This window comes from Apus apus, chromosome 1, assembly GCF_020740795.1.
Source record: "Apus apus isolate bApuApu2 chromosome 1, bApuApu2.pri.cur, whole genome shotgun sequence".
In the NCBI taxonomy this organism is placed as follows: Eukaryota; Metazoa; Chordata; class Aves; order Apodiformes; family Apodidae; genus Apus; species Apus apus.
In genome coordinates this window covers 151537160-151561854 of record NC_067282.1, presented here as the reverse complement: position 1 = coordinate 151561854, position 24695 = coordinate 151537160, and the positions used below count along the sequence as shown (strand labels likewise).

The window sequence follows — 24695 nt, the reverse complement described above, 5'->3', positions numbered from 1 at the left end:
GCGGCAGGCACGCGAGGAGGGTCTTGCCTGGGTTTCCCAAGGAAAGCTGCCCAGCGGGAGGGGATGGGTGGCTGAGGGATCTCCCGTCCCCACCTTTTGGAGGCAGGGGGTCAACCCCACAGCCCCACCACCATCATGTGTGACCCTCCTGACGCCTCCCTCTCTCTCCCCCACTGGCCGGCTGGCAGGTCTGAGTAATATAATTGGCATCATCGTATACATATCAGCCAATGCTGGAGACCCTTCCAAGAGTGACTCCAAGAAGAACAGCTACTCCTACGGCTGGTCCTTCTATTTTGGGGCCCTGTCCTTCATTATAGCCGAGATGGTGGGAGTGCTGGCTGTCCACATGTTCATAGACCGGCACAAACAGCTGCGCGCCAGCGCTCGTGCCACGGACTACCTCCAGTCCTCCGCCATCACCCGCATCCCCAGCTACCGGTACCGCTATCAGAGACGCAGCCGCTCCAGCTCCCGCTCCACCGAGCCTTCACACTCCAGGGATGCCTCTCCCGTCGGGATCAAAGGGTTCAACACCCTCCCATCAACAGAGATCTCGATGTACACCCTGACCAGGGACCCGCTGAAGGCAACCACCACCCCCACCGCCACCTACAACTCCGACAGGGATAACAGCTTCCTCCAGGTTCACAACTGTATCCAGAAAGAGAACAAGGACTCTATCCACACCAACACAGCCAACCGCCGGACCACCCCGGTATGAAGCCGTCGCCAGGAGCTGAAAATGGGGCAGGAGTGGGCAGGAGGAGATGGGGTGGGCTGCAGGGTGGGGAGGGTGGAAGGGGGTAGGGGGCAGCAAGGGAGTGGGCAGGAGGAGGTGGAAGTGCCCCTTTGTGGGGGGGTGGGGACCTTCCCAACGCAAAAAAAAAAAAAAAAAAAATTAAAAAAAAATCCACAAAAAAAACCAACAAAAAGAACAAAAAAAAAAGAACAAAAAAAACCACCAAACAAACAAACAAAAACAACCAACGAACAAGCAGTTCAGTGGACAAACAAGCGAGCAAGCAAACAAACAAACAAACAGGAAATGCAAGGAAAGAGACAACAGTGAAAAAAAAATTCTTTAAAAAAAAAGGAAAAAGAAAAAAAACAAAAAAAAGAAAAACTTTAAAACTGAGAGAAAGAGATTTAAAAAATAGAAATAAATTTAAAAGGAAATGCATGAATTCCCATGTACCATTATTTTAACATTTAATAAAAACAGACTTAAAAAAAAAAATAAAAGGGAACCAAGAAATAACAAAGGACAATAAAACAAGTGGGAGGAGAAGGAGGAGGCAGCTCTTTGGTTTTGGGGGGGTTTATTACTTAGTTTTATGGTTTCTTTCCCACTTACCTTTAACCCAGCACAGGCTCCCTGGGGGACAGGGGATGGGGGTACAGCCAGCAGCAACTTCGATGTCTTTGGGCTGGTTACAGAGGATACTGGGGTGCCAAGGTCAACTGTGACCCACTCTGTTTCCCCAGGATCTGCGAGGATCTGCTTCATTCCCCTGGGATCCATGGGGATCTGCTCATCCCCCACAGGTCCTTAGGGGTTCAGAGTGATTCCTGTCTGTAGGAAGTGCAGGAGCTGAGGCTGAGTCACCCCTCCGCAGTGTGCCCAGGAGGGGGTCCCCGTTTTCTGGCCCTGGGAACGCTGGGGTTAATGGTGACAGTGCAAATAGCAAACAGACACAGTAAATAAAGACACACACACACACAGACGGAAAAAAAAAAAAAAAGGACAAAAAAAGGTTTCTTAAAAAAAAAAAAGTGGCAATTTTTTAAATAAAACAACAGCTATAAATAAATGTAAATATAATAAGTGGATTCACTTGCAAGAAAAACAGATAGTATTTTTTTTTCTTTTCATTTTTGTTTCCTCCAGCTTTAAACTGTGAAAAAATAAAGCGGAGAAAAGACAGCAGGGAGTAAGGTGGGAGGTGCAGGCAGAGGGCGGGGGGCTGCCAGAGGGGAACGAGGGATCCCATCCCTTCAGGATGCTGCTGCTGCTGCTGTGGTGAGGGGGACACCCGGGAGGGGAAAGCCGCAGGCAGTGTGCTGCTGGAGGGGCCGGCACTCGCACACACGTGTGCCCGTGCTCACACACATGTGCCTGGGCATGTGAATGCTCTCCTGTGAATGTTCCAGAGGCTCCCCAAGGGCAGCCGCGTGCCCCCCACATCTGCCTGGATCCCCCTTAGGTCCTGCCAAGTTGGGCTGCAGCCATGAGGCCCACCCAGCTGCCCCCTGACGTTGCTCCTGTCCCCCAGCTGGGCACAGCCAGCCTGCCCTGACCCCAAGCCAGCTGCTTGGCCTTGCCAGACGGACCCTGCCAGCCCCCGTCCCAGGGCACCCCCCGCTCCAGGTCTGGGACCCTTGAGTCCCAGCAGCCATGCCAGGGAGAGGAGCAAAGCCATCGGGCGTCTCCACACCCGCTGTGTTTTGCCCTCGCCTCCCTCTCACGCCAGGTCCCAGCCTGCTGTTGCCTCATCCGCAGGGACGAGGGCAGCTGGGCCCCCATCACCCCGCCCTGGGAGCCCTGGGCTGGCTACAGCCCCCCGCCTGCCCGCTGTGCCGGGGGCACGGAGCACCGGCTGCCAGGAGCAGCTTTTCACCCAGCTCCCCCAAAATGCTGCCACCTCAGATACAGGCGGGATGGGAAGAGGTGGAGAGAAGCACCGGGGGGGCCTCTGTGACAGCCTGCAAGCCACTGACCAGCCCAGGGCACGGAGAGGGGCTCTTTGGGGGCTTAGCCCCGAAAGTGGCAGCGCCCCAGGCAGGCACGAGGCCGCGGGTTCGCAGGATGGGGCCGTCGAGCCCTTTGGCAGCTCAGACCCACTTTTCGCCTTGTTTTCTGTCCCCATTCCTGCTGCTCCAGTTCTAGGAGCCGCGCAGTCCCCCGCTTCGGCTCCCAGCGGGGTTTCTGCTTAAAAGCAGCCCATCCTCCCTCCCCTGCACCCCTCCTCCCACTGCTGCTTTAATGCCCCACTCCTTGCTCCAAGGCAAGGTGGGGGGCAGCAGTGGGAGGGGGTCACCCCCAAAAACAGCATCACAGGGCAAGGGGAGGATATGAGCCACTTGACTGGGTGTCCAGACTCACCCCCCCCCCACCACTGCTGAAATCCCCTCCCATGACCCCCTAGCCCTTCAGAAAAGATTCACAGGGATCCCCTCCACCCCCTTCCCCGCTGCCCCCCAAGGAATAAGTTAAAGCCAGTTTCCTGGAGCCTGACATAAGAGGGAGGGCAGCGCTGGGGTTTCCACCCCCAGCAGCCCTCGCCCACCCAATGCCACATGGAGCTGGGGAGTATTCACAGGGCTGAGCGCGCCCCGGGGCCAGGTAGGAAGGGAAGAGTGGGGGAACATGCCGGGAAAGCACTGGGAGCATGCCAGGAGAGCATGGGAAGCATGTCGGGAGAGCGCCGGCGGCAGGCGAGGGCTGGCGGGGAAGTGTTTTTCCACGGGCGTTGCTCATGTCCAGCTCAAACCAGTACAAGAAACCAACCTCCATTTTCTTTATTTCGTGGTTTTTTTCAGACTGTTAAAAAGAAAAAAAATTTTAAAAAGAGAAAATTACAAAAAAAAAAAAAAAAAAAGAAAAAAAATCCTGGTACATGAAATAAAGATTTTTTTTTATATAACTTCGTCCCCGTTTTATGTGGATTTATTTGGGGGGGATTTATTGTCCCATTGTGCCAGAGGAGTACCTGGAAACCCAGCAAGAGAGTCAACTATTGCAGACAGCTTTGTGCCCTTCAGCAGATGGTCTGGTTTCAACCAATCTTCTCAAGCTGGTCTTTGAGATACAAGGAAGAAGGACAAGGCAAGAGGAAAGGGCTTTGCCACAACCTCTTTTGAAGTACATGTGGGTATATTTAAGTCACATGTGTGGGTTTTCCCTGCTGCACTCCAGAACACCTGCTCCAGCCCATGTTTAGCCCAAGTATCACCCTTCCTGGAATGGTGTTATCACAAGAAATGATGCCCCAAATCCCAGCTGAATACAGTGGCTCTCATGGTGGCAAGAACAGAACCACCGGCAAGTTCAGAATATGCACAGGCTTGAAAGCTCAAAAGAGGAGAGAGAAAAGAAAGTGCCTGTAATACAGTTTTGGGGTTTTCTTCCACTATGCATGGGACTTCTGGAAATTTCCTCAGTAGCTGGGTTGACAGCAGCTACCTTGTGGAACTGCTTGGAGTCAGAGCTCAGAGCAGGGTGTTACTTACAGCCAGAGCTGCAGACCCAGAAACAGGTGAGATGGCAGCAGGGCAGGGAGTTGAGAGCCCTGCCAAGGGGACCAGGCTCCTGGTGTGTCCCCCCACTTCCCACCCCACCAGTGGCAGCAACAAGCCAAGATCCCCTCATCCTCCACTGGACTCCCACTTGCCATGGGACCCTCTGTGGCTTTCTGGTATGGTTTGACCCATGGTGGGCAAGCAATACTACGAGCTGAATCAGCAGGTGGAATGAGGCAGGTTAATTTGGTGGCAGCAGAGGTGCAGTGGGGTGAAGGCACACCTGGCTCTGGCTGTTCCAGCAGACATCCATGGCTTGCAGTGCCATCACAGCACCACAGTCCTTCCCACCACCCGATGCACCTTGCACAGGTTGATACTGGTGCTCAGCATCCAGGTCCCCTGGCCAGCACCTGTGGGTCCCCACTTTGGCCCTCCCTGTCCCCCCACTCTGCTCCAGTTCATCCCTCTTCCTTCGGGCCCCCAGCACCTCACACCCACCCCACACCTGCCCAGCATGTCTGTCAGCTTGCACATCTCATGGGCCAGCCCAGCAGGACACTTCACCGCCAAGGTAAATGGGGGCACCTGCCGCCCCACTTCTGCTCCCCCTCTCGGGACCCTTCCCAGGAGCAGCCTCACTAAGAAGGAGGGCACGAGGAGGGGAGAGGCAGCAAAGCAGGCCAGGTGCCTGCTCTGGGGACATCGGGGAGCTCCCAGCCCTGCCACGCACACATCTGGGATGCAGCTGCCTCCCTGCCCTGTCTAGCTCACAGACCCCAAAACCTTCTCACTCCCTCCTCACCCCCTTGCCTGGCTCTGCAGCTGCCACCAGTGCTGGAAGCCCCCACACAGGCAAGGGTGGGATCAGCTGGAGAAACCCCCACACACATCTTCTCCAACCTCCCTGCAGTGTTTCCAACCCTGCCCACTGCAGAGCTTGGGGCAAGAGGGTGCCCCCTTCTCACCCCCCATGCCAGTGGGGCACTGTGGAGATGCAGCTCCCCTTCCCATGCAATTCCCTTGCCCGGAGCAGAGGGGGTGCGTGGCTCTGCCTCCCTACATGGCTCCAAGAGATGCTCCTCCCTCTCTGGGTGCAGAGGGTCTTAGTTCTCTGTTTTTCCTCTTCTCCTTCTGACTTTTACAGGATGGGGCAACAGAGGGGAAGAGGTGAGGAAACAGCACTGGCCTGAAATTAGGCACAGGGAATGCTGCTCAGATGGGGCCAGGCTCCGTGCCATAATATTTAATAGTAATACTTGGCACAACTACAGCACTTTTTATGTTCAAAGCACTTTACAAACATTAACTAATTAATCTGTCATATTAAGTGATGTCTTAAAGAGGCAGCATTGAAAGTAAAGGGCTTTTGCATGAGTGGCAGCCCTCATTCCTCCTCTTTCCCATTAATGGTTGAGTGGGTGCAAGATCCTAAAATGTTACTCTGTGCTCCTCCTGGGTCTCTGTTCCCCATGACACTTGCTTGCCCCTCCCCATGCTGGGACTGTGTGCTGCAGCAGGCCCTGGGTATACCAGGGGTGACCAGGGCACCAGGGTATTCTCCACAGCACTGAGCCACTGAGGTCCTGTGGATGATGGGTACTTGTGACTGAGACATCAGTTAACATATTTGGGTTGGAAAAGTGCTGCTGCCCCAGCCTCAAGCTGCAGCAGTGGGGGAGGAGAGCCAGCAGGCCCTCTGCAGCACAGCAGGAGCAGAGATGCAGCAGGCAAAGTCTGGTCTGATGCCTCCAGTCAGATCCCAGTAGTGCCCCAGCCCTGGGACTTCTGAGGTCTGGCCAATGACCATTTCTTGCTTTTAGGTGCCAGAGGAAAGCAAAACCCAGCCCTGCATGGGGCTGATTCCTGACAGCCCCTCCTCCAAATCTGAAAAGGCACTCTCAAATGCTGGCCGGTGATGGGTGGAAGGCAGGCAGGGCATCTGCCAAGGAGCATGCTGCCCCACTCAGACAAAAGCAATCCTCTAGGATGGCTCTGGCAAAGGAGCTGAGCTGGAGAGGGCATGCCCTGCCCAAAGGATGCCATCCAGCACTGGCAGCAGTGCCAGGTCTTCCCTCGCTGCGGAGGTAGCATGGCTGAAGACAGGGCTCCCTTTGGGGGACAGTAGAGGGGGAGAAAGTACTTCCTGCTGAGTAATGCCTGGCTCCTGGCCGTGCTGTTAACATGTGCTTCCCACTCCTCTGCTGCCTCTCTCATATGGACCACAGCCAGGACTGGCTGGGTTTTGCTTCTGTGGGAGACGCTCTGTGAGCTGCTCATGTGGGGAAGCCCAGATACTTGGCTATTAAACTAATGCCAGACATTTAACAGCATCATTGAAATGTTTTAAACACCTAGGAGCAGTAATTAATAGCAATGGTTTGGTGAGGGAGGAAATTAAGACCCAGGTATGGAGCCCAGTACTTTTCTCTGCAGATAATTTTTAGTGCCAAATGACTACAGAGAGAAGCCAAGCGTCAGACGCACAAACCTACTGCCTTGTGCATGAGGACAGGCACAGGGGAGGGAGACAACCACACATCAAACGTTTCAAAAGCCAAGCACTGAGGGCAAGGATGGAGAGATGCTCAAGAAAGAGAGCTGATGGAGAAAAGAGGCCTGTGAGGAGGTACAGTCAACCTAACAAAAACTGCTAGATGAGTAAGGCTGGCAAAGGGCAGGCCACCTGAATGTCCTGGGGGTCTGTTTGAGGGAAGAGGTAGCTCTAGACGACTCAGCACTCCCTGCCTGGGAGACTTTCCACTGCTGGGGGCTTCTCTCCTCCTCTCCCCAGGCCCTTCAGGACAGCCCCCTGGAGACAGAAAGAGGAAGCAACAGTTTTGGTAGGGAAGTGAGGCAGAAGAAGGGTAAATTTTAAGAGTGGCCAAGGATCCACAAGAATAAGGAGATATGAATTACATGCCACTAGCCTGAGTTTTTCCTTCAAGAGTGGAGAACAAGTCATCCTTCTCACTAAGCTGAGGAATGGAGCTGGACCCCACAGCGGTTGCTGCCCAGTATGTTGCTCCTCACCCAGGTGGGGTATTTACAAGAAGTCCTGAGCACACCTGCACTACATTCTGGTGGCTCCACAGAGCTCCACAGCAGCTGTACAGCCAAAATTCCCCATGGAGAGAAGAAAGTCCCCTCAATACTAGGAGAGGGGACAGGAACATGTCCCCAGGCCATGGGATACATCCTAAAAAGACCTATTCCTGGGGATCCATGCCCAGGTAGGGCAGACATCTGTGATGATCCAGTGTCTGTGGTGGATACTCCATCCTAAAGCCATCAACCACCAGCTGGTAGAGGGCTGCTGAGGACCTGCCAGGCACGAAGCTGCAGTGAGGACCCTGCCAGAGAAGCCAGAACCCCGATGGCCCTTGCTGCTTCCCTTGGGTGCAGCAGCAGGGGCAGGAGAGTGGTGGCTGGTTGCTCACCCAGCCCTCATCTTCCCAGGCTGCAAATCATAGAACCATAGAATGGTTTGTGTTGGAAGGGACCTTAAAGACCACGTAGTTCCAGCCCCCCCTGCCATCGGCAGGGACACCTCCCACTAGACCAGGCTGCTCCAAGCCCCATCCATCCTGGCCTTGAACACTTCCAGGGAGGGGGCTTCCACAACTTCCCTGGGCAACCTGTCCCAGTGTCTCACCACCCTCCCAGCTTTGACCTGGCCCCGGCAGAGCCAACGCAGACGTGAACCGCTCTGGCAGAGCGTTGTCACTCCTGCCAGTTTTATCACCGCGGAGAGGAGTAACATGCGAATGACGCCAAACCCTGCTGGCCTCATTTCGCTTGCCCTTCATCGGAACCTCGGGGCCTCGCACCCCGGGCACGGGGCAGCAAGGGTGCAGCAGCTCACAGGTGCCGTGAGGGCTGGGGCGAGGCGGCCCCGGCAGCCTCCGCAGCGGGCAGCTCTTGACATTGCGGAAGGTCCGCAGTGAAGGAGCTGGCTGGCCCAGCACCGCACCGGCAGCTTCAAAGGGGTCAAGATGTACCGGGATGGGCTGAGTCCCAGAAACAGATCCGCAAGGGCAAGAATGCTGGGCTTGGGAAAGGGTTTTTGTTGCTGCTGCTCCTCCTGCTGCTCCTGATCCCCTCAGGGATGGAGAAAACAAGGGACTTTGCTCTCTAGGGACCTGTCAATCAGAATCTGCCACCACCGTTTAATTTGCTGAATTTATGGCTGCCAGAAGCAGCGGCCTGGCTGCCCGTTCCTGAGCAGGCAGTGCCATCCTGTGGGATGAACTCGGCACAGCAGCAGAGTCTCCAAAACGCACTGTGCAGGAGCCGGAGCAGCTGCACAGCTCACGCAGAAGATGCAGCAGCGGGACCCTTGCCCTGTGTCCTACTGGGAGCAGGGGTGGCTGGGGGCCATTTCTAGCTTGCCAGGGCTCCTCACTACCTGCTTCCCCTCATTCCCCCCTGTCCTTCCAGCAGGAAATCTCAGAGGGGACAAAACAACGTGACTCACCTGGACACGGGGGTTTGGCTGACTCCCACCCAGGACAGACTCCAGGCAGCCCAGGGGCAGGTATGATTTTAGGCAGGGAGGGCCGACAACAAATGTCTTACCCTGAGCTTGGTGTGGCCATGAGGTTCGAGGCAGCATGTCCTAGCGAACCTCTGCACCTCTCCCCTAAATTTTGCATCTCCTCTGGTCTGTAGCTTGTGCCAGGCCAGGGATTGTTCAGGAAATTAGCAGGGAAATACTTCATGCATGCAGAGAAAAGAGTAATTTCAGGAGCTGTTCCCAGTCCAGGGCGCCCCATGGCTGCCCTATGTCTCCTCCTGCCCCTGCTGCTCTCCCCCAAGGGCTTGATACTGCTTGTGGCCCTTTCTGAGGAGTGAGCATTGCAAGGAAGGTCCCTTCCCAGTCCCAGCCCCTTCCCATCCCCTTCTGCAGAAGCCACAGCGAAGTCTACACCTTGGGAGTCAGCTGCGACCTTGGGAAGTGTCCCATCCAGAAGGACAGGCAAGAGGAGAGAAAGGAAGACCTTGGGCTACTGCAGTGGGAGCTTTCTGGAGCAAGGCTGAGAGTGCTCATCCTTCCTGGCTGCCTCGGGGTGCATGACGCCCGATGGGGGACATACACAGCACGGCTTTGCCAGAAGGGACAAAAGAGCCTGCCTGATTCCTCCAAAGACAACAGAAGAGAGCAGATGGTGCTAAAATCTGCTCAAGAGGAGAGGAAGGAATAGCCCTGAGGCTCTGCACTCCTTGTACCAAAGAGGCACATTTGTCCCTGGCCAAGCATGTCAGCCAGCCCCCATCTCTGATTTACCAAGGGGCAGGGAAAGGAATGGCAACTGCAGGTTCACTGGGCTGCTGCATGTCCATTGCTGCTGTTCTCTTTTGTGGGGACTTTCCTGAGGGTTCCTGAGAGAGGAACAGCCTGTTATGCATAGGTAGCATACGCATTCGACACCTTCTTGCCCTCATAACTAGGTCTCAAGCACCTGAGGTTCAACTCTGCTCCCTAGCAAAAATCACTTGGACTCTCTGCCTCCTTATGTCCTGCTTGGACCTCTTTGCCTGGCTGACATAAATAGTAAGCTTTGCAGAGGAAGGACCAACCAGACAGGAGCATTTGCAGAGCATGTTTAGCCCCAGAAGTTTCTAATTTTTCACAGAGGTTACCATAACACTGATGACGTTGAAGGAAATAACTGTGGGCTCTTCTGTGCTGGGCAAGGGCCCTTGTAAAGAAGGCCTGTGTTGGCTTTGGTTCTGCTCACACACACCAGAATCCTTTTCATCAGGGCAGTGCTGAATATAAGTCATGCCCTGGAGAGCCGCAGGGCACAGAGAGGGGGGTCCTGCAGCTGAAAAGCAAACTGCTAACTCAGTGGTGAGAAGGTATGGTGTGCCTGACACCCTCCAGCAGCTGCAGCTCCATCCTCTTCCCCATTGTTGGTCCAGCTGGATCTATGCAGCATTTCCCAGATGCAGCAGCCATGACCCGCTTCTGCCGCTGTTGGCACAGCTCCCCATCACCACAATAGCTTGTCTTTCTAATGTATTTCTCCTGTGGAGAGGCAGGGAAATGATGTCCCTCCCTGTGCAGCATGGAGGTGCCAAGCTCCCACTGCAGGGGTGGCCTGGAGGACAGCTGCAGAGCAGGCATTTGCAGCTCAGCCTGTGGACTCCCAAACTCCTACCCCAACCACTGCACCAGCCCTCCTCTCCTTCTGCAGGCTCGGAGCCAGCAGGGAAGCTGCTGGTGCCAGCTGCTCTAATTGAGCTTTGTAGAATAAACGTGTGGAATTAGCCAGTTTGCTGCTGGGATAAAATCCAGTGCTGAGTGCAGATCAAAGGAGGCGGTCTTGCTGACAGTTTGTGGGGAGACAGCTGGACTTGGGCTCCTTCTACAGCTCTGGAAAGGGCAGTGCTCAGCAGCCGAGGACAAGGACAGAGCATGATACATGCTGCCTCTTAAACGGTACATGTGGTCCAGGCCCTGGTGGTCAAAGCTACAGAAGCCTAGGGACAGATTTGACACTGGTGATGAAAATAGTCAAAGCCAGGCAAGAGATGGCACCAATTCAGAGAGAGACAATTTTTGGGTGCTCTATAAATGTGTGGGGTTTCCTGGTAGCATGGAAGGAGCAGACGATGCAAGGCCAGGCTCTGAGCCTAGCCTACAGAAGCAACATGGTTTATAGAATCATAGAATTATTCTGGTTGGAAAAGACCTTTAAGATCAAGTTCAACCATAAACCCAGTACAAGGTTAGTTTAAGAAGGGGAAGCCTGCCATTCCCAGGTTTCCATCTGCCCTTGAGGGTGAGATGGTCAGCCCAGCAGTGGTGGGGAGAGTTCAGCATGGTGGGAGGAGTAAGATGGGAAAAAGCCTCACAGTGAAAGCAGTATCTGCTACCAAGAATAATAAACTCAGCACATTCCCTGTGTGGACCTTACAGTGTGGACATGGCTGGTCTGAAAACACACAGCAAATCTGCCAGGTGCCACCTGCTCCCAGCCCCGCTAGATCGCACAGGCAGCAAATTAAAAATCAGATTTACAGCACATGCACAGTAAAGTTGCTTTGTGGTCATTTTTCCAAGGTTCCTGAAAATCCAATCAAGCATTTCCCTGAAAAAACTGGTGAGCAACTCCTGCATGAGGAGGGCAGGTTTATGGTTCAGCCTCCAGGGCACCCAGGAAAGGGATGAAGGTACTGGAAAGGAGGACACAAGTTGCAGGAAAAGCACCTAGCCTGGGAGAACAGCAAACTGAGATGGCAGAGAAAAGTGCAACGGGAAAGACAGGATGTGAAGAGGAAGTCCAGGAAAGCAAAGAGAGCTTCCCAGCCTGTGGCAGGAGCCTGTTCATATATGGATGAGGTTGGTTGTGACAAGAGCCCAGGAGCCAGCAGTGAGAGCTGCTTTAAAGACAACAACAATGACCTCAGAAGAGAAGTCTGACCTGCAGAGGTGTGTAAATGTCAAGCTTCTCTACCAGGGAAAGGTGTTAAGGCTGAAGACCATTTCCCTTGGTTTCTGGGTTTGTCAAGAAGCACAGGGCAGCGGAAACTAAATATATAGCACAGGCATATGGTGTGTTTGTTGTTTAGTGAGGAAAAAGGAACCCAGCTGACTATTTTTGATGCATTTGTTAGAAGAACGAGAAGAGAAACTACTGGGAAATAGTGTTTTAATGTGAACATTAGTCTTCCAATCCTCAGCTGCCCCTTTTAGTGGAAGTACAGTCAAGCATGTGGGAAAGCAGCCCTTCTCTTAGGGCTGTCCAAAGCATCTTCAGTCAAAGATAGAGGTGATCTGTTTTCTAAGAAAGGCACCTAAGGGTTTGGGAACTTGGACTTGCTTTCCTTCATTTAAACCTGGCCAACCTCTGGTAACCCTTCTTGAGCTGCATGCTGTTCTCGCTCAGCAGGAGGAGGCTGCTGCTCAGCACAGAGCCAGGACACAGAGCAACTCCTCTCCAATGAGCCCCAGACCATGGTGGAGGCTGGTGGCAGTGAAGGCTTTGGGTTGGAACAGCCAAGGTGCTGGAATAGGCACAGTCCTGGAGTAAGCCCCTCTTTTATGGGTCTGCTAACGCCAGCGCAGAGCCCAAAAATGGAGAAGCAGGAGACAAGAACGGAAAACCAGATGGAAGCAATTTATCTTGGCTGTTCTCATGAGCTTCTTCCAGGGAAAAGTGATTAGCCTTATTAACTGATTAAGTGATTAATTAACTGATGAACTGAAATTATGGATTAAGGATCAAATGATTGCAAGCAAGTGTATTTTGAGTACTTTTGGGGGAAATGACAGCTCTCGTGTCTTTAACGAGAGGCCAGGCAGCAACCCCTGGTGGCAGCCGTGTGTGTGGTCACTGAGACAGGACGAAAGGGACACGCTGATGTGGGGCCCAGGCACAGCACGGCACGGGAGATGCACTCCCAGACAAAACGTGGAAAGAAAGACAGACCTGTTCCACCCCACCCCTCTCCTAGTACGTTTAGCCTCGATGTGGCAGCAAATCCTATCCCCTTCAAGAATGGATTTTTTTCTTCTCCTTGGTAAGGTTATGCCTGTGCCCAGAGGACCATTTATCCTACACTGGGCACTCCATGTGCATGTTCTCTCCTCTGACCCACACTTACACCCAGCTCTGTCACCAAAACAGGTAGCTTGCTGGGCTAAGCCCAAAGAGCACATGATCTGGAGCCCCCAACAGAAGATGGACATGCAGCTGTTGGAGTGAGCCCAGAGGAGAGCCACAAAGATGATCAGGTGGCTGGAGCAGATCTCCTGTGAGGACAGGCTGAAGACGTTGGGGTGGTTCAGGCTGGAGAAGAGAAGGCTCCAGGGAGACCTTATAGCGGCCTTCCAGTATCTGAAGGGGCTACAGGAAAGCTGGGGAGGGGCTTTTTACAAGTGACAGGATGAGGGGGAATGGTTTCAAACTGAAAAAGGGAAGATTTATTCATTTAGGAAGAAATTCTTAAGTGTGAGGGTGGTGAGACACTGGCACAGGTTGCCCAGGAAAGTTGTGGATGCCTCCTCCCTGGAAGTGTTCAAGGCCAGGCTGGATGGGGCTTTGAGCAACCTGGTCTAGTGGGAGGTGCCCCTACCCATGGCAGGGGGGTTGGAACTAGGTGATCTGGAAGGTGCCTCCCAACCCAAACCATTCTGTGCTTCTATGATCTCTGGGAGACAGCCAGCAGTGTTGTGATCTCTTGTAAGCACCTCCCAGAGGCTCAAGTGCAGAGGAAGCTGCGGAAAAGAGGGGATTTTGTTTATCAGTCTGGTTAGCATTGCTTCTCTTCATTCATTCCCTAGTCCGGTTTTCTTTTCAGAGCTTCCTGCTCCTTTTACTACCACCTCCCAAGCAGGGCACGAACATGGCAACTCCAGCCAGCCCCTCTGAGCCCACTCAGCCCACTGCCCCAGCTGGGGAGGGTGAGGGCCGGGCGCTGTGGGGCTGGTCTGGAGGTGGGAGCACATCAAGCCACTGCCAGGGATGGGCAAGGCAGCTCCAGCACCAGTGATGTTTGTTTCCAAAAGGGCTGCTCAGGCGAGACAGTTACAAATTGTATTTGATAAACTGTATTTCTGTAAGTGGATTTTTTCGCTGGTGGGGAAAAGTGCTTTAATAATCCCACTTCTGATTAATGGCAGGGTATCTTGGCAAAGCAGGCGCTGCTGAGGCTTCAGCTCTTTCTCGAGGAGGAATTAAAAGTGGTAAATAAAGGAGAAAATGTACACCACTCTGCCTGGAAAATATCGATCGAGACTCTTCTTAGATAAAAGATACCCAGTAAAATTCTCAAAAGAGACAGGTTTTAGCCTGTGAGTTGAAGTGATCTGTAAACAGGGTCCTGCTCTTTTTAGGGGTAAAGAAAATTTCCATCACTCTGGCATGTGAACAACTGAGATGTAATGATTTATTGCCCTCGCTGCCCAAGAAGAAATACTATCTCAATTACAGAGACAGGGATCTGAGGCACATGCTGTATTAAATCACTGGTTCATGGTCTCCTAGAGACACCATGAGGCTGAATCCCAACTTCCAGCCCCAGGTCTCCTCTCCAGCAGGTCAAGGAAAGCCATCGGGACAACACAAAACCCTGAACACCCCCTTGTGAATGCAGCAAGGACAACTGCAGTTCCCACTCTTTGCACATCTTTGCCTCTCTAAGTCAAGTGTTTTGTAACAACCTCTAAAACAAAAAGTCAGCTGAATAATCGTACAACTGCAACCTGAAAAGCAACTGCTTTTCCACAAAACCATTAGATAGTTTGGAATATATTTTTTATTTCAAGAGGCCATTTTTGTGTGAGAAAATAAACAGATGCAGAAGTAAGTCGTTTCCTGTCCTAACATGTGGCTTTATTGATACATTTCTTGTCCAGAGCCCCTGAGTATATTCTCTTAGTCATTAATCTCTTAACTTCTGTCTCCATTTTTACCTGATAACCCAGGAATTTAGCTACCAGACCTCACAGTATTTCCATCTCGTGCCTGTAGAACAAACTGGCACAACCAGGTGGGCTAGCAGTTGGAATCTTCATTTGATGAAGCTGAGGATCAGTATTCTTCCAGATTTAAGCCAGATAATTGGAATTCAAGTTTTTCTAAGGAAAAAAAAAATATTGAGATTGGGCAGCCCCTTGTCACTAAGCCTAATTTATCTTCAAGAAATTAGAAGATAAACAGGAGAAGGAAGTTTGTTAGACAAATTATCCCATCCCACCACTATCAGCCAGGTCAATTACACCAAAACCATTCCCAAAAGGCATTCACCTACGATAGGCTTAAGTACTCAGAGAAGCTCTATCATACTTCCCAAAGGAGATGCTTCTGACACCTCGACAGTGTTTATGTGAGCTGCCATGCTCTGCTGTGCTTCCAGCAGACATACAAAGCTATGTTTTCACAGAATCATAGAACCACAGATTGGTTTGAGTTGGAAGGCACCTTCAAGATCTCCTAGTTCCAATACCCTGCCATGGGCAGGGACACCTCCCACCAGACCAGGTTGCTCCAAACCCCATCCAACCTGGCCTTGAACACTTCCAGAGAGGAGGCACCCACAGCTTCTCTGGGCAACCTGTGCCAGTGTTTCACCACCCTCACACTTAAGAATTCCTTCCTAATGCCTAACCTAAATCTCCCCTCTAGTTTTACTCCATTCCCCTTTGCCCTCTCACTACATGCCCTTGTAAAAAGCCCCTCCCCAGCTTTCCTGTAGCCCCTACAGGTACTAGAAGGCCACCATCAGGTCTTCTTGAAGCTCTCTCTTCTCCAGGCTGAACAACCCCAACTCTCTAAGCCTGTCTTCAGAAGGAGAGCTGCTCCAGCCGCCTGATCATCTCAGTGTCCCTCCTCTGGACTTGTTCTCCCCTGTCCCGCACCTCCCTCGCTCCGTGTCCCGCACCGCCCCTCGCTCCCTGCCCCTCGCTCCGTGTCCCGCACCGCCCCTCGCTCTCTGCCCCTCGCTCCCTGTCCCGCACCGCCCCTCGCTCCCTGCCCCTCGCTCCGTGTCTCACGCTCCGGGTCCCGCACCGGGACCCTGGCGGAGTCTCCCAGGGGGCGCTGGCGCCCACGCGCCGCAGCCTTTCTAGCCCGGCTCGGCCGCAGCTCGATGGCCGTGCCGTACGGCGGAGGGCAGCGCTTTACGGCAGCCCCGCCCCGCTCCTCTTTTCTTTTCTTTTCTTTTTTTTTTTTTAATTTCACGACACCGGAGCCGCCGTCGCGCGGCGCTGACGCCCAAAGCGCGCGCCGGGGCTGCGCGCGGCCTCTTTTCCCGGCCGGCGCCGCCGCCGCATCCGCCGCCATCGGGGCCGCGACGGGGCCGCGCAGGTGAGGGGGGGGTCGGGGCCGCCCCGGGACCGGCACCGGCACCGGCCCCGCCCGCGGGCATCGGGACCCCCGGCCCCGCCCCAGCGCTGCCACCGGTTCCGGCGGGGGGGCCGCGTCCCCGCCCCGCACGCCCCGGTTCCCTGTAGCCCCGGTTCCCTGCAGCCCCGCACGCCCCCCCAGCCGCTGCCCCCGGGGCGGGCCCGGCGGGCGGCGGCGGCTCCGGCCTGTGCTCGGGGTGAAGGCCGCGGTCCCCGGGCCCCACCGCGGCGGGCGGCAGCTGAGGGCTCGGGGTTGGTTTCATTCGTGCTTTTTCACTTCTCCCTAGAAGTCCGGAAAGATGGCGAAGTTCGTGACACCCGTGATCCAGGACAACCCCTCCGGCTGGGGCCCCTGCGCCGTGCCCGAGCAGTTCCGGGACATGCCCTACCAGCCCTTCAGCAAGGGAGACCGCCTGGGAAAGGTACCGCCCTGGGTCCCTCTGGCGCCCTGCCTGTGCCCTCCGAGCCCCCCTTCTCACTTGTTATCTCCGTCTCGGCTCCTCTGGCAGCCTCTGCAGCAGCTACTAACACTGAGCACGGTTGTGAGCTGGGCTGGCAAGTGGAGGTGGGAGCAGAAGGGATTCGTTCTGGAGGACAGAGCAATGTTTGCTTCTCTTGCTTGAAGTCCCACGTGTATAAAGTTGGAGGTGGGGGGGAGCAGGGCGGTTGATATTCACTTATTTTTAATGGTTTTGCTTGTCCTTAGGTGGCCGACTGGACAGGGGCCACGTATCAGGATAAAAGATACACAAGTACGTGTTGTCTGGTGGCTGCTCCTGTTGTTTGTTTCCTACAAAGGATTCTTCAAGCGTCACTCCTGCTTTCATGTCTCACACCCTCTGCAGTGGTTACCTGCACACCTCAGCAAGAGAGGCTTCTTCAATTAGGAAGTGTGCCTCGCCCTTGGAAGAGCTCCCTGGGGCTCTCCCTGTGCTTACTGCTGGTTTTTGCACTGCCTCATGACTGGGGCTTCTCAAGGGGGTGTGGAATGGGGAGGACTTGCAGCTGTAAGGCAGGAGTCACAGTTTTTGTGTCAGAGTTGGAAGAGACCTGTAGAGATCATCTAGTCCAACTCCCCCACTGAAGTAGGAGTCCCTAGAGCACGTTACTCAGGACGGGTATTGAATATCTCCAGAGAAGGGGACTCCACAACCTCCCTGGGCAGCCTGTTCCAGGGCTCTGTCACCCTCACTGTAAAGAAGTTTTTCCTCATGTTTAAATGGAACTTCCAGTGTTCCAACTTGTGCCTGTTGCCCCTCATCCTGTCACTGGGAACTACTGAAAAGAGTCTGGCTCCATCCTCCTTGCACCCACCCTTTAGATACTTGTAGGCATTAATAAGCTCTACCCTCAGCCTTCTCCAGGCTAGAGTCCCAGCTCTCTGAGCTTTTCCTCATAAGGGAGATGCTCGAGTCCCCCTGCCATCCTTGTTCCCCTGCGCTGGACTCTCTAGTAGCTCCCTGTCTCTCTTGAACTGAGGGGCGCAGAACTGGACACAGGTGAAGGCAGTTTGAGGGAACTGATGGGGAAGAGTCAGGGTTTCCTTCCTAGCAGCTCGCTGTTAAGATGCTTTGTTTCATTTCCAGACAAGTACTCATCGCAGTTCGGTGGTGGGAGCCAATATGCTTACTTCCACGAGGAGGATGAGACAAGCTTCCAGCTGGTGGATACGGCCCGGACGCAGAAGACCGCGTACCAGAGGAACCGGATGCGATTTGCCCAGGTAACGTGTTTGCAAAGGCAGGCTCAGAGCAGAGCTGGCACGTCACGGAATTCTTTTGCAACTAAAATGTTCGGGTTTGTGAGTTGTTTGTTGTTTTTTTTCCCCTTGTTTCCACAGAGGAACCTTCGGAGAGACAAGGACCGTCGGAACATGCTGCAGTTCAGCATGCAGACCCTGCCAAAGAGTGCCAAGCAGAAGGAGAGGTGAGACCTCCAATATAAGTGTACCCTGCTTGGGATGGAGTGCATGAGCACACTGTTGATAAATCTGTGAAGTTGCTGTAACAGAACCTGCTGGAGCAAACAGCAGAGAAGAATTTCGGGATATTTCAAGTCACAAAATCACAGAATGGTGGGAGTTGGAAGGGACCTCTGGTGATCTAGTCCCAACCCCCCTGCTAGAGCAGGTTCACCTAGAACAGGTTGCACAAGATTACATCCAGGAAGGCTTTGAGTATCTCCAGAGAAGGGGGCTCTACAACCTCTCTCAGCAGCCTGTTCCAGTGCTTTGTTTTTTCCTTGTGTTCAGATGGAACTTTCTGTGTTCCAGTTCATGCTGTTGCCTCTCATCCTGTTGCTGAGCGCCACTGAGTAGAGTCTGGCCCCATCCTTTTGACACCTGCCCTTTGAATATTTATAAGCATTGATAAGATCCCCCCTTGGTCTTCTCGAGGCTAATGGGACCCAGCTCTCTCAGCGTTTCCTCCTCTAGTCTCCTAATCATCCTGGTAGCCCTCTGCTGGACTCTGCAATAGGTCCTTGTCTTTCTTGAATTAGTCCAATGTTTTGCTGATGTCACTGGTAGTTACAAGCATGGGTTTCAAACAGTTTAGAAGGATCTTTTCATTCCGTTTAGAAAGTAAAGATGGCATTGTAAAGCAGAGCATACCCTTTCTGAAAACCGCATTGCAGTTTTTGGAGATGAAAATATTTAAAGAGCTGCTCAGAATGCAGAACAGAGCTTTTAATGTCTCGGGCATCTGGATCAACAGACTGCTCCACAAATGTTTGGGTGGCTTGTTGCCTGAAAGCATTGCTCCTCTGGTGGTAATTGGGAAGCGTAGACGTGGCTGTGGCACGTAGGAATGGAGGACTTCTCATGGCTTTTCTCGTGTCTGCTGTTGTAGGGATCGTTTGCGCCTGCAGAAGAAGTTTCAGAAGCAGTTTGGAGTGAGGCAGAAATGGGACCAAAAATCACAGGTACACTCGCAGGCTTTCTGCCCTCTGTGTTGGTTTGGTTTCTTGGCTGCCTTGAAGGGGCAGCGCCTCATGCGCAAATCCTGATGTGCTGTGTCTCCTTCTCTCTCTCTTTGCCCGTGTCCTGCCTCTGGCCGCACAGCAGAAGCCTCGTGACTCCTCTGTTGAGGTTCGCAGCGACTGGGAGGTGAAGGAAGAGATGGATTTCCCTCGGCTGATGAAGATGCGCTACCTGGAGGTGTCAGAGCCACAGGACATGTGAGTTCCTAAAGCAGCTGTGCGCTTGCTTGCTTCCAGAACTGACCGGAATTTTGGGAAGCAGGAGGGCCAGGGTCTCCTGGCCTGGTCCCAGTGTTCTCGTTGAGGTATCCAAAGCAGGGGGAGGTAACCCAACACCCGGCAAGGCCCCTCAGTCCTGTCCAGTTCATAGGTGGTGTTGTCTTTACGGGGGGTATCAAGATGATCCTGCTCTTCCCTTTGCAGAGAGTGCTGCGGGGCCCTGGAGTACTATGACAAAGCCTTCGACCGCATTACAACAAGGAATGAGAAGCCCCTGAGGAGCATTAAGCGCATCTTCCACACTGTCACCACCACTGATGACCCGGTTATCCGAAAGGTGTGTTACGGGTTTGTAAAACCCAGCCATGTGTTTCTCTGTGCTTGCTGTAGTTGGGAGACCAGCTGTCACCAGGAGACCGAAGTTAAGGGTAGAAAAATGCCAGATCCCTCAGCTTGCAGAAGGAAAGAAGCGTTAGCTGGTCTTGTTATTTTTCTTAGGTCTAAGGCAGCGGTAGATTAATGCAAAATCAGGAATAGTAACCAAGGACAAGCTGTAAGTCTGGAAAGGCAAGCAGACTGGTACTTGAGCTGTGTTGGGAAAGAAACTTCCATGTCAGAGACCTGATTCTTGAGGTTCTGCTTCTGGTGATGAGGAAAGCTTGGAGATCTTCTCTCTCACCTGGTCATTACTAAGGAGCCGTGCATTTTCCCAGCAGAATTTAAATTTTGTGATAGGTTTCTTACTTTCTCCTTGTTTGGGGAAGGGTGGGCCTGGATCACTGTGGTACCTCCTGCTTTGTCTACCAGTCAATGGTGTACCTACCAGTTCAGCTTCCTGAGTGTGGAAGAAGGTATCAATGATCTCAGTTGCTAATCTTTCTCATCCTGGCTGGAGAAGGGATGGGGTATCTGTTCTTGTTTCTGAAACAGAGTTTTCTCCTCCTCTCCTATCTGTAGCTGGCCAAAACCCAAGGGAACGTGTTTGCCACAGATGCCATCCTGGCCACACTGATGAGCTGCACCCGCTCTGTCTATTCCTGGGACATCATTGTCCAGAGAGTTGGATCCAAACTTTTCTTTGACAAGAGGGACAATTCAGATTTTGGTGAGGAAAAGTCCTGAAAGAAATTTCTGTTACAATATCTAAAGGGTCTTAATTTATTTTTATGCTTTTTTGACTTTATTCTGTGTCTCAGTGTCCAGACTGAGATGCCCTGGAACAACCTGATGACTGCTGTATGCTTGGTGGCTGTGGGGGGGACCTCAGTATTGATCTGCTGCAGTGTAGGGCTGGGACTTGGTGAAACTGCTAATAGCTGCTCCCCCAGGTGATAACCTCTTGTGTCTGGTTTTCTCCACAGACCTGCTGACTGTGAGTGAAACAGCCAACGAACCACCTCAGGAAGAGGGCAACTCCTTTAATTCTCCACGCAACCTTGCCATGGAAGCTACTTACATCAATCATAACTTCTCCCAGCAGTGCCTGAGGATGGTACGGTTGAGCAGTGCTGGGTGGGAGGGTCTGTGTTTCAGAGAGTCTCAAGAAGAGGCTAATTAAGTGCCCTCTGACACACCACAGAAGTGTCTTAATTGACACAAATTTACCACCATGTTACACTGGTCTTCTTTCAGGATTGGAAGAGGTGGGATTACTTCTGGTGAGCAGTGTGGATTTGTTGCAGAAAGAGTTTTGCCTTTATTCCACAAAGAAGTCATCCCACCTCCGTTGGTGAAGCAGGCAGGCTCCTGAGTACTCTCAGTGAAGCTCAGGTGCCGATAGAAGTACTGCGTAGAGCAAAGTGACTGATGTGAAGATGAGGCTTCTCATCAGTAGTCTTAATATTTTAGCATTTTTCTGTAGAAGGGGAAAGAGTTACTGGTGCTATAAGAGAATAATTATCCTGTAGGGGCGAGCTCACTCAGGTTTTTTTCTCCTGACATGCTTCTGTTTGCTTCTGCAGGGAAAGGAGAAATACAAGTTTCCCAACCCTAACCCCTTTGTGGAGGATGACATGGATAAAAATGAAGTAGCTTCTGTTGCCTACAGGTACATTGATGTCTCTGTCTGATGCCCAGGTTTGGCAAGGGGTCAGGATGTCAGCACCACACAGGGGCAAAACAAGTTAGGAGTGTTACTGGTAGAAGCTTTATCATGAGGGTTTCCTGGACATCCTCACAGCAAACAGATAGAGGGGGAAGGGATTTTGCTGAGTGCTTGCATGGATCTGGAAGAGAACAAGGGTCGGAAATAACCAGCTGGGTTGTTTGTTGGCAGATACCGACGGTGGAAGCTGGGAGATGATATAGATCTCATTGTCCGCTGTGAGCATGATGGAGTGATGACAGGAGCTAATGGAGAAGTGTCCTTCATCAACATCAAAACACTGAACGAGTGGGATTCCAGGGTGAGGAAGAACAACATCCTAAAGCTAGCTCTAATCCACTGCTGCCTGACATGCCAGATACAGCAGGCAAGATGAGAAAAACACCTGGCAGGGTCCCCTGGGTGGTTACATTCCACCAAACGCCCGTAACTTTTGTGGATGAGCAGTGCTGACAGGACTCTCCCCCAGATGCAGGATAGCTCTTGTCCACAGGTATTTGGCACAGCAACCAGTCTGTTCCCATGCTTCCCTCCTGAGCTCTTCCCTCACAAATGTCCCTCCCTAAGCAGTACAACAAATGTTGACTGACATCCCCCCCCCGCGTTCACATTTCTCCCTTTCCAGTGCAAGAGCTTTCCCTTTAGGTTGCCATTCACGTTCCCTTGTAAGCTAGACTTAAGAAATTCCCTACTTGATGCCAAGACAGCTGAGGAGGTGACTTCTGCTGGCTGGTGGGGCTGACCCTAGCTCTGGTTCTCCTCAGTATTGCAATGGAGTGGATTGGCGCCAGAAGCTCGACTCGCAGAGAGGAGCCGTGATTGCCACGGAGCTTAAGAACAACAGCTACAAACTGGCCCGCTGGACGTGCTGTGCCCTGCTGGCTGGGTCGGAATATCTCAAGCTCGGGTAAGATGGGGTGTTTTCACACCAAACCTTTCAGGTGCTTTTTCCATTATTTGACCCAGTATAAGTCAAAGTAAACTGTTTGTAGAACAAGTAGTTGTAAAATAACCCTGCCCTTGGGTGGTTGAGTGGGGAAGGCTTGGGGTGAATGCACCAGGTGTGTTGGAAGCTGCTTCCCCTCAGCATCCAGCTGATGTTGACCCCTGATGTGACTGATTGTGAGAGGTCTCAGGCATGTGACAGGCAGGTGGCCTCTGTGGCTCCTACTTTGTTTGCTGAGATTGCCAACAAGGGAAATAAATGCAGTGACTGTGCTGCCTTTCTGGAACATGATCAAGATCGTCAGTGTCCTGTTGCTGAGAGATTGAGTAGAGGGGAGGTATCACCACAGCCCTTTCTGAACTGCCAGCATAAAATCAGTAATCTGTGCTGTGGGTGATGAGCAAGAGGCATTTGCTAACTAGGTTCTGGTGGTTCTGCAGTCCTAGGCTGTGTCCTTGCATATGGGAGTGATGCATTTGCATCCATTTAATTCCAAACTGGCTAATCATACAATTGCTTCTTTTTTATCTCTAGGATGAATTCTTTTCTATCTTTTGTAGCACCCCATCTGATACGGGATGGTGGAAGGATTCCAGATACATGACTGTTTGACAGCTTGTAGCCAGGAGATCCTCTTAGCTTTCAGTATTGGAGTATTAGGATTTTTCAGCCCAGAAAACAAACCCAAGAGGGTCACACTGCTTTTCTTGGTGTCATTCTTCTGCTGGCCGGGCTTAATCTCCTGATATCCCTCTGGTATCTACTTGCCCCCCATAGGTACGTATCCCGTTACCACGTGAAGGACTCTTCCCGCCATGTGATCCTGGGCACCCAGCAGTTCAAGCCAAATGAGTTTGCCAGCCAGATTAACCTGAGCATAGAGAACGCGTGGGGCATCCTGCGGTGTGTCATTGACATCTGCATGAAGCTGGATGAAGGGAAGTACCTCATCCTCAAGGACCCCAACAAGCAGGTGATCCGGATCTACAGCTTGCCCGATGGCACCTTCAGCTCTGATGAAGATGAGGAGGATGAGGAGGAAGAAGAGGAAGAGGAAGGTTTGTAGCAGACTTACTTGGTGATTTATCCCTTTAAGTGATTCACTGGTCTGGATGAAAGGGTTGACCCGTGATAAAGACCAGATCTGACTAGTGCAGTTCCAAGACAGGAGCAAGGCTGGAGAACTTGTAGTCCTCAGGATGGGACTCTATGGTGGAAAAGGTGTGAGTGATGATGGGAATACTCAGTTGGAAGCAAGAAGAGATGAGAGTTGGAAATGCAGGTGTATGGGCACAGAGCAAGGGCTGATTTTGGCGGGGATGGGAGAGAGGACCCAGCTCCAGAGCTCCAGCTGGGAGAGTGGAGCCTGCCAAGGCTTTATTCAGCAGCCCCGGGATGTGCGGGTGTGAGAGGGTGCTGACACCTGTTGGGGTCTGGGATATTTCTTTTAATACCAGTTTTAGGTACAGGAGTGACTCTTAAGGTGACAACAATTAAACCCTGCGGTGCTGTAGCCTGATGGAGGTAACTCACTGAAGGCTTTCGTAGAGCAGCTGTTGGACCTGAGCAGTTGCTGGTGGGTGAGGCGGGGAGTGGAGACAGTGGTGCTGCAGTGACAGCTGCTGTCCTCACTTCACTGCCTGAAGCCACCTGTGATCCCTGATTTGGGATCTGGCAGCAGCGGGAAACCATTTGAGCTGCACTTCCTGCTTCTGCGATGGGAAAAATGCCTTCTGACTGTTTCTTTTTATCTAAGCTGTGGAGTTAACTCAGCTGCTCCCGGGGTTTATTATGGAAATTTTAGGTTGCTGGGTAATTTGCTCAGGAATGTAAATTGTGTGGTGCCAAGTGACAACGTGGAGTCTTGTCTGAGGGACAGTGGCGGGGGGGCGGAGGGGAACGGGCCCCTGGCAGCCGGCAGGCTTGTTCGGTCTGCTTCGTGGTGGCATTTCCTGGGCGGAGGAGGTGTCTGTGGGGCCGCGGGAGTTCTTGTCTCCTCAGCTGCCCTCACCCGGGCCCTGTTCCTCTTCTCTTGCAGAGGAGGAGAGCTGAGCGCTGCCCGGCCGCCGGTTCCCGCCCGCTCCGCTCCGCTCCTGCTGCCCGGCCGCGGGAGGCGGAGGCGCAATAAAGCCGCTTGTGTTCAGAGACGCTGTTTGTGTGTGTGTGTCTGTGCGGGTCCCTGTCCCCGGGGTGGGGGGGGGGGGGTGCGGGGTCTGCGCGGGAACCCCCGCCCTCCCGGAGCACGTGACAGGCGCGAGGCGGGGGCAGCGGGGAGCGGCGGCGTCACGGGGCAGGGGGGGCGGGGCGCGGCGCGCGCCTCCCCCGCGCGCTGCCCGCCCCCTCCCGCCTTC

The 24695-nt window shown here is 53.0% G+C and overlaps 2 protein-coding genes across 5 annotated transcripts in view; both read left to right on the top strand.

Moving 5' to 3' along the window:
* Positions 1-1022, top strand: part of CACNG2 (calcium voltage-gated channel auxiliary subunit gamma 2) — a 53642-nt gene extending 52620 nt beyond the window's left edge. For both annotated transcript variants that reach the window (XM_051608215.1, XM_051608214.1), the window contains one exon: positions 189-1022. In XM_051608215.1, the coding sequence (XP_051464175.1) occupies positions 189-724 (536 nt within the window). In that variant the 3' untranslated portion in view covers positions 725-1022. The remainder of the gene's footprint in view (positions 1-188) is intronic.
* A 14913-nt stretch (positions 1023-15935) lies between these two features.
* On the top strand, positions 15936-24489 carry EIF3D (eukaryotic translation initiation factor 3 subunit D). 3 transcript variants are annotated; one of them, XM_051635794.1, is made up of 15 exons: positions 15936-16058; positions 16387-16518; positions 16803-16848; positions 17683-17819; positions 17937-18022; positions 18946-19018; positions 19158-19273; positions 19499-19631; positions 20252-20399; positions 20656-20786; positions 21256-21341; positions 21570-21699; positions 22163-22305; positions 23122-23402; positions 24383-24489. In XM_051635794.1, the coding sequence occupies exons 2-15, from the start codon at positions 16396-16398 to the stop codon at positions 24394-24396; spliced, it is 1647 nt and encodes a 548-aa protein (XP_051491754.1). In that variant the 5' UTR covers positions 15936-16058; positions 16387-16395; the 3' UTR covers positions 24397-24489. The 3 variants fall into 3 exon arrangements, with proteins under 3 accessions (XP_051491754.1, XP_051491762.1, XP_051491746.1); XM_051635802.1 differs by having other exon boundaries at positions 16384-16518; positions 19161-19273; XM_051635786.1 differs by having other exon boundaries at positions 16384-16518.
* Positions 24490-24695: the final 206 nt, after the last annotated feature.

Coding starts and splice junctions, on each gene's coding strand:
- EIF3D (XM_051635794.1), top strand. CDS start 16,396: ATGGCGAAGTTCGTGACACCCGTGATCCAGGACAACCCCTCCGGCTGG. Junction 20,400..20,655: donor GAGGGACAATTCAGATTTTG/GTGAGGAAAAGT, acceptor TTTTCTCCACAG/ACCTGCTGACTGTGAGTGAA. Junction 20,787..21,255: donor CCCAGCAGTGCCTGAGGATG/GTACGGTTGAGC, acceptor TTGCTTCTGCAG/GGAAAGGAGAAATACAAGTT.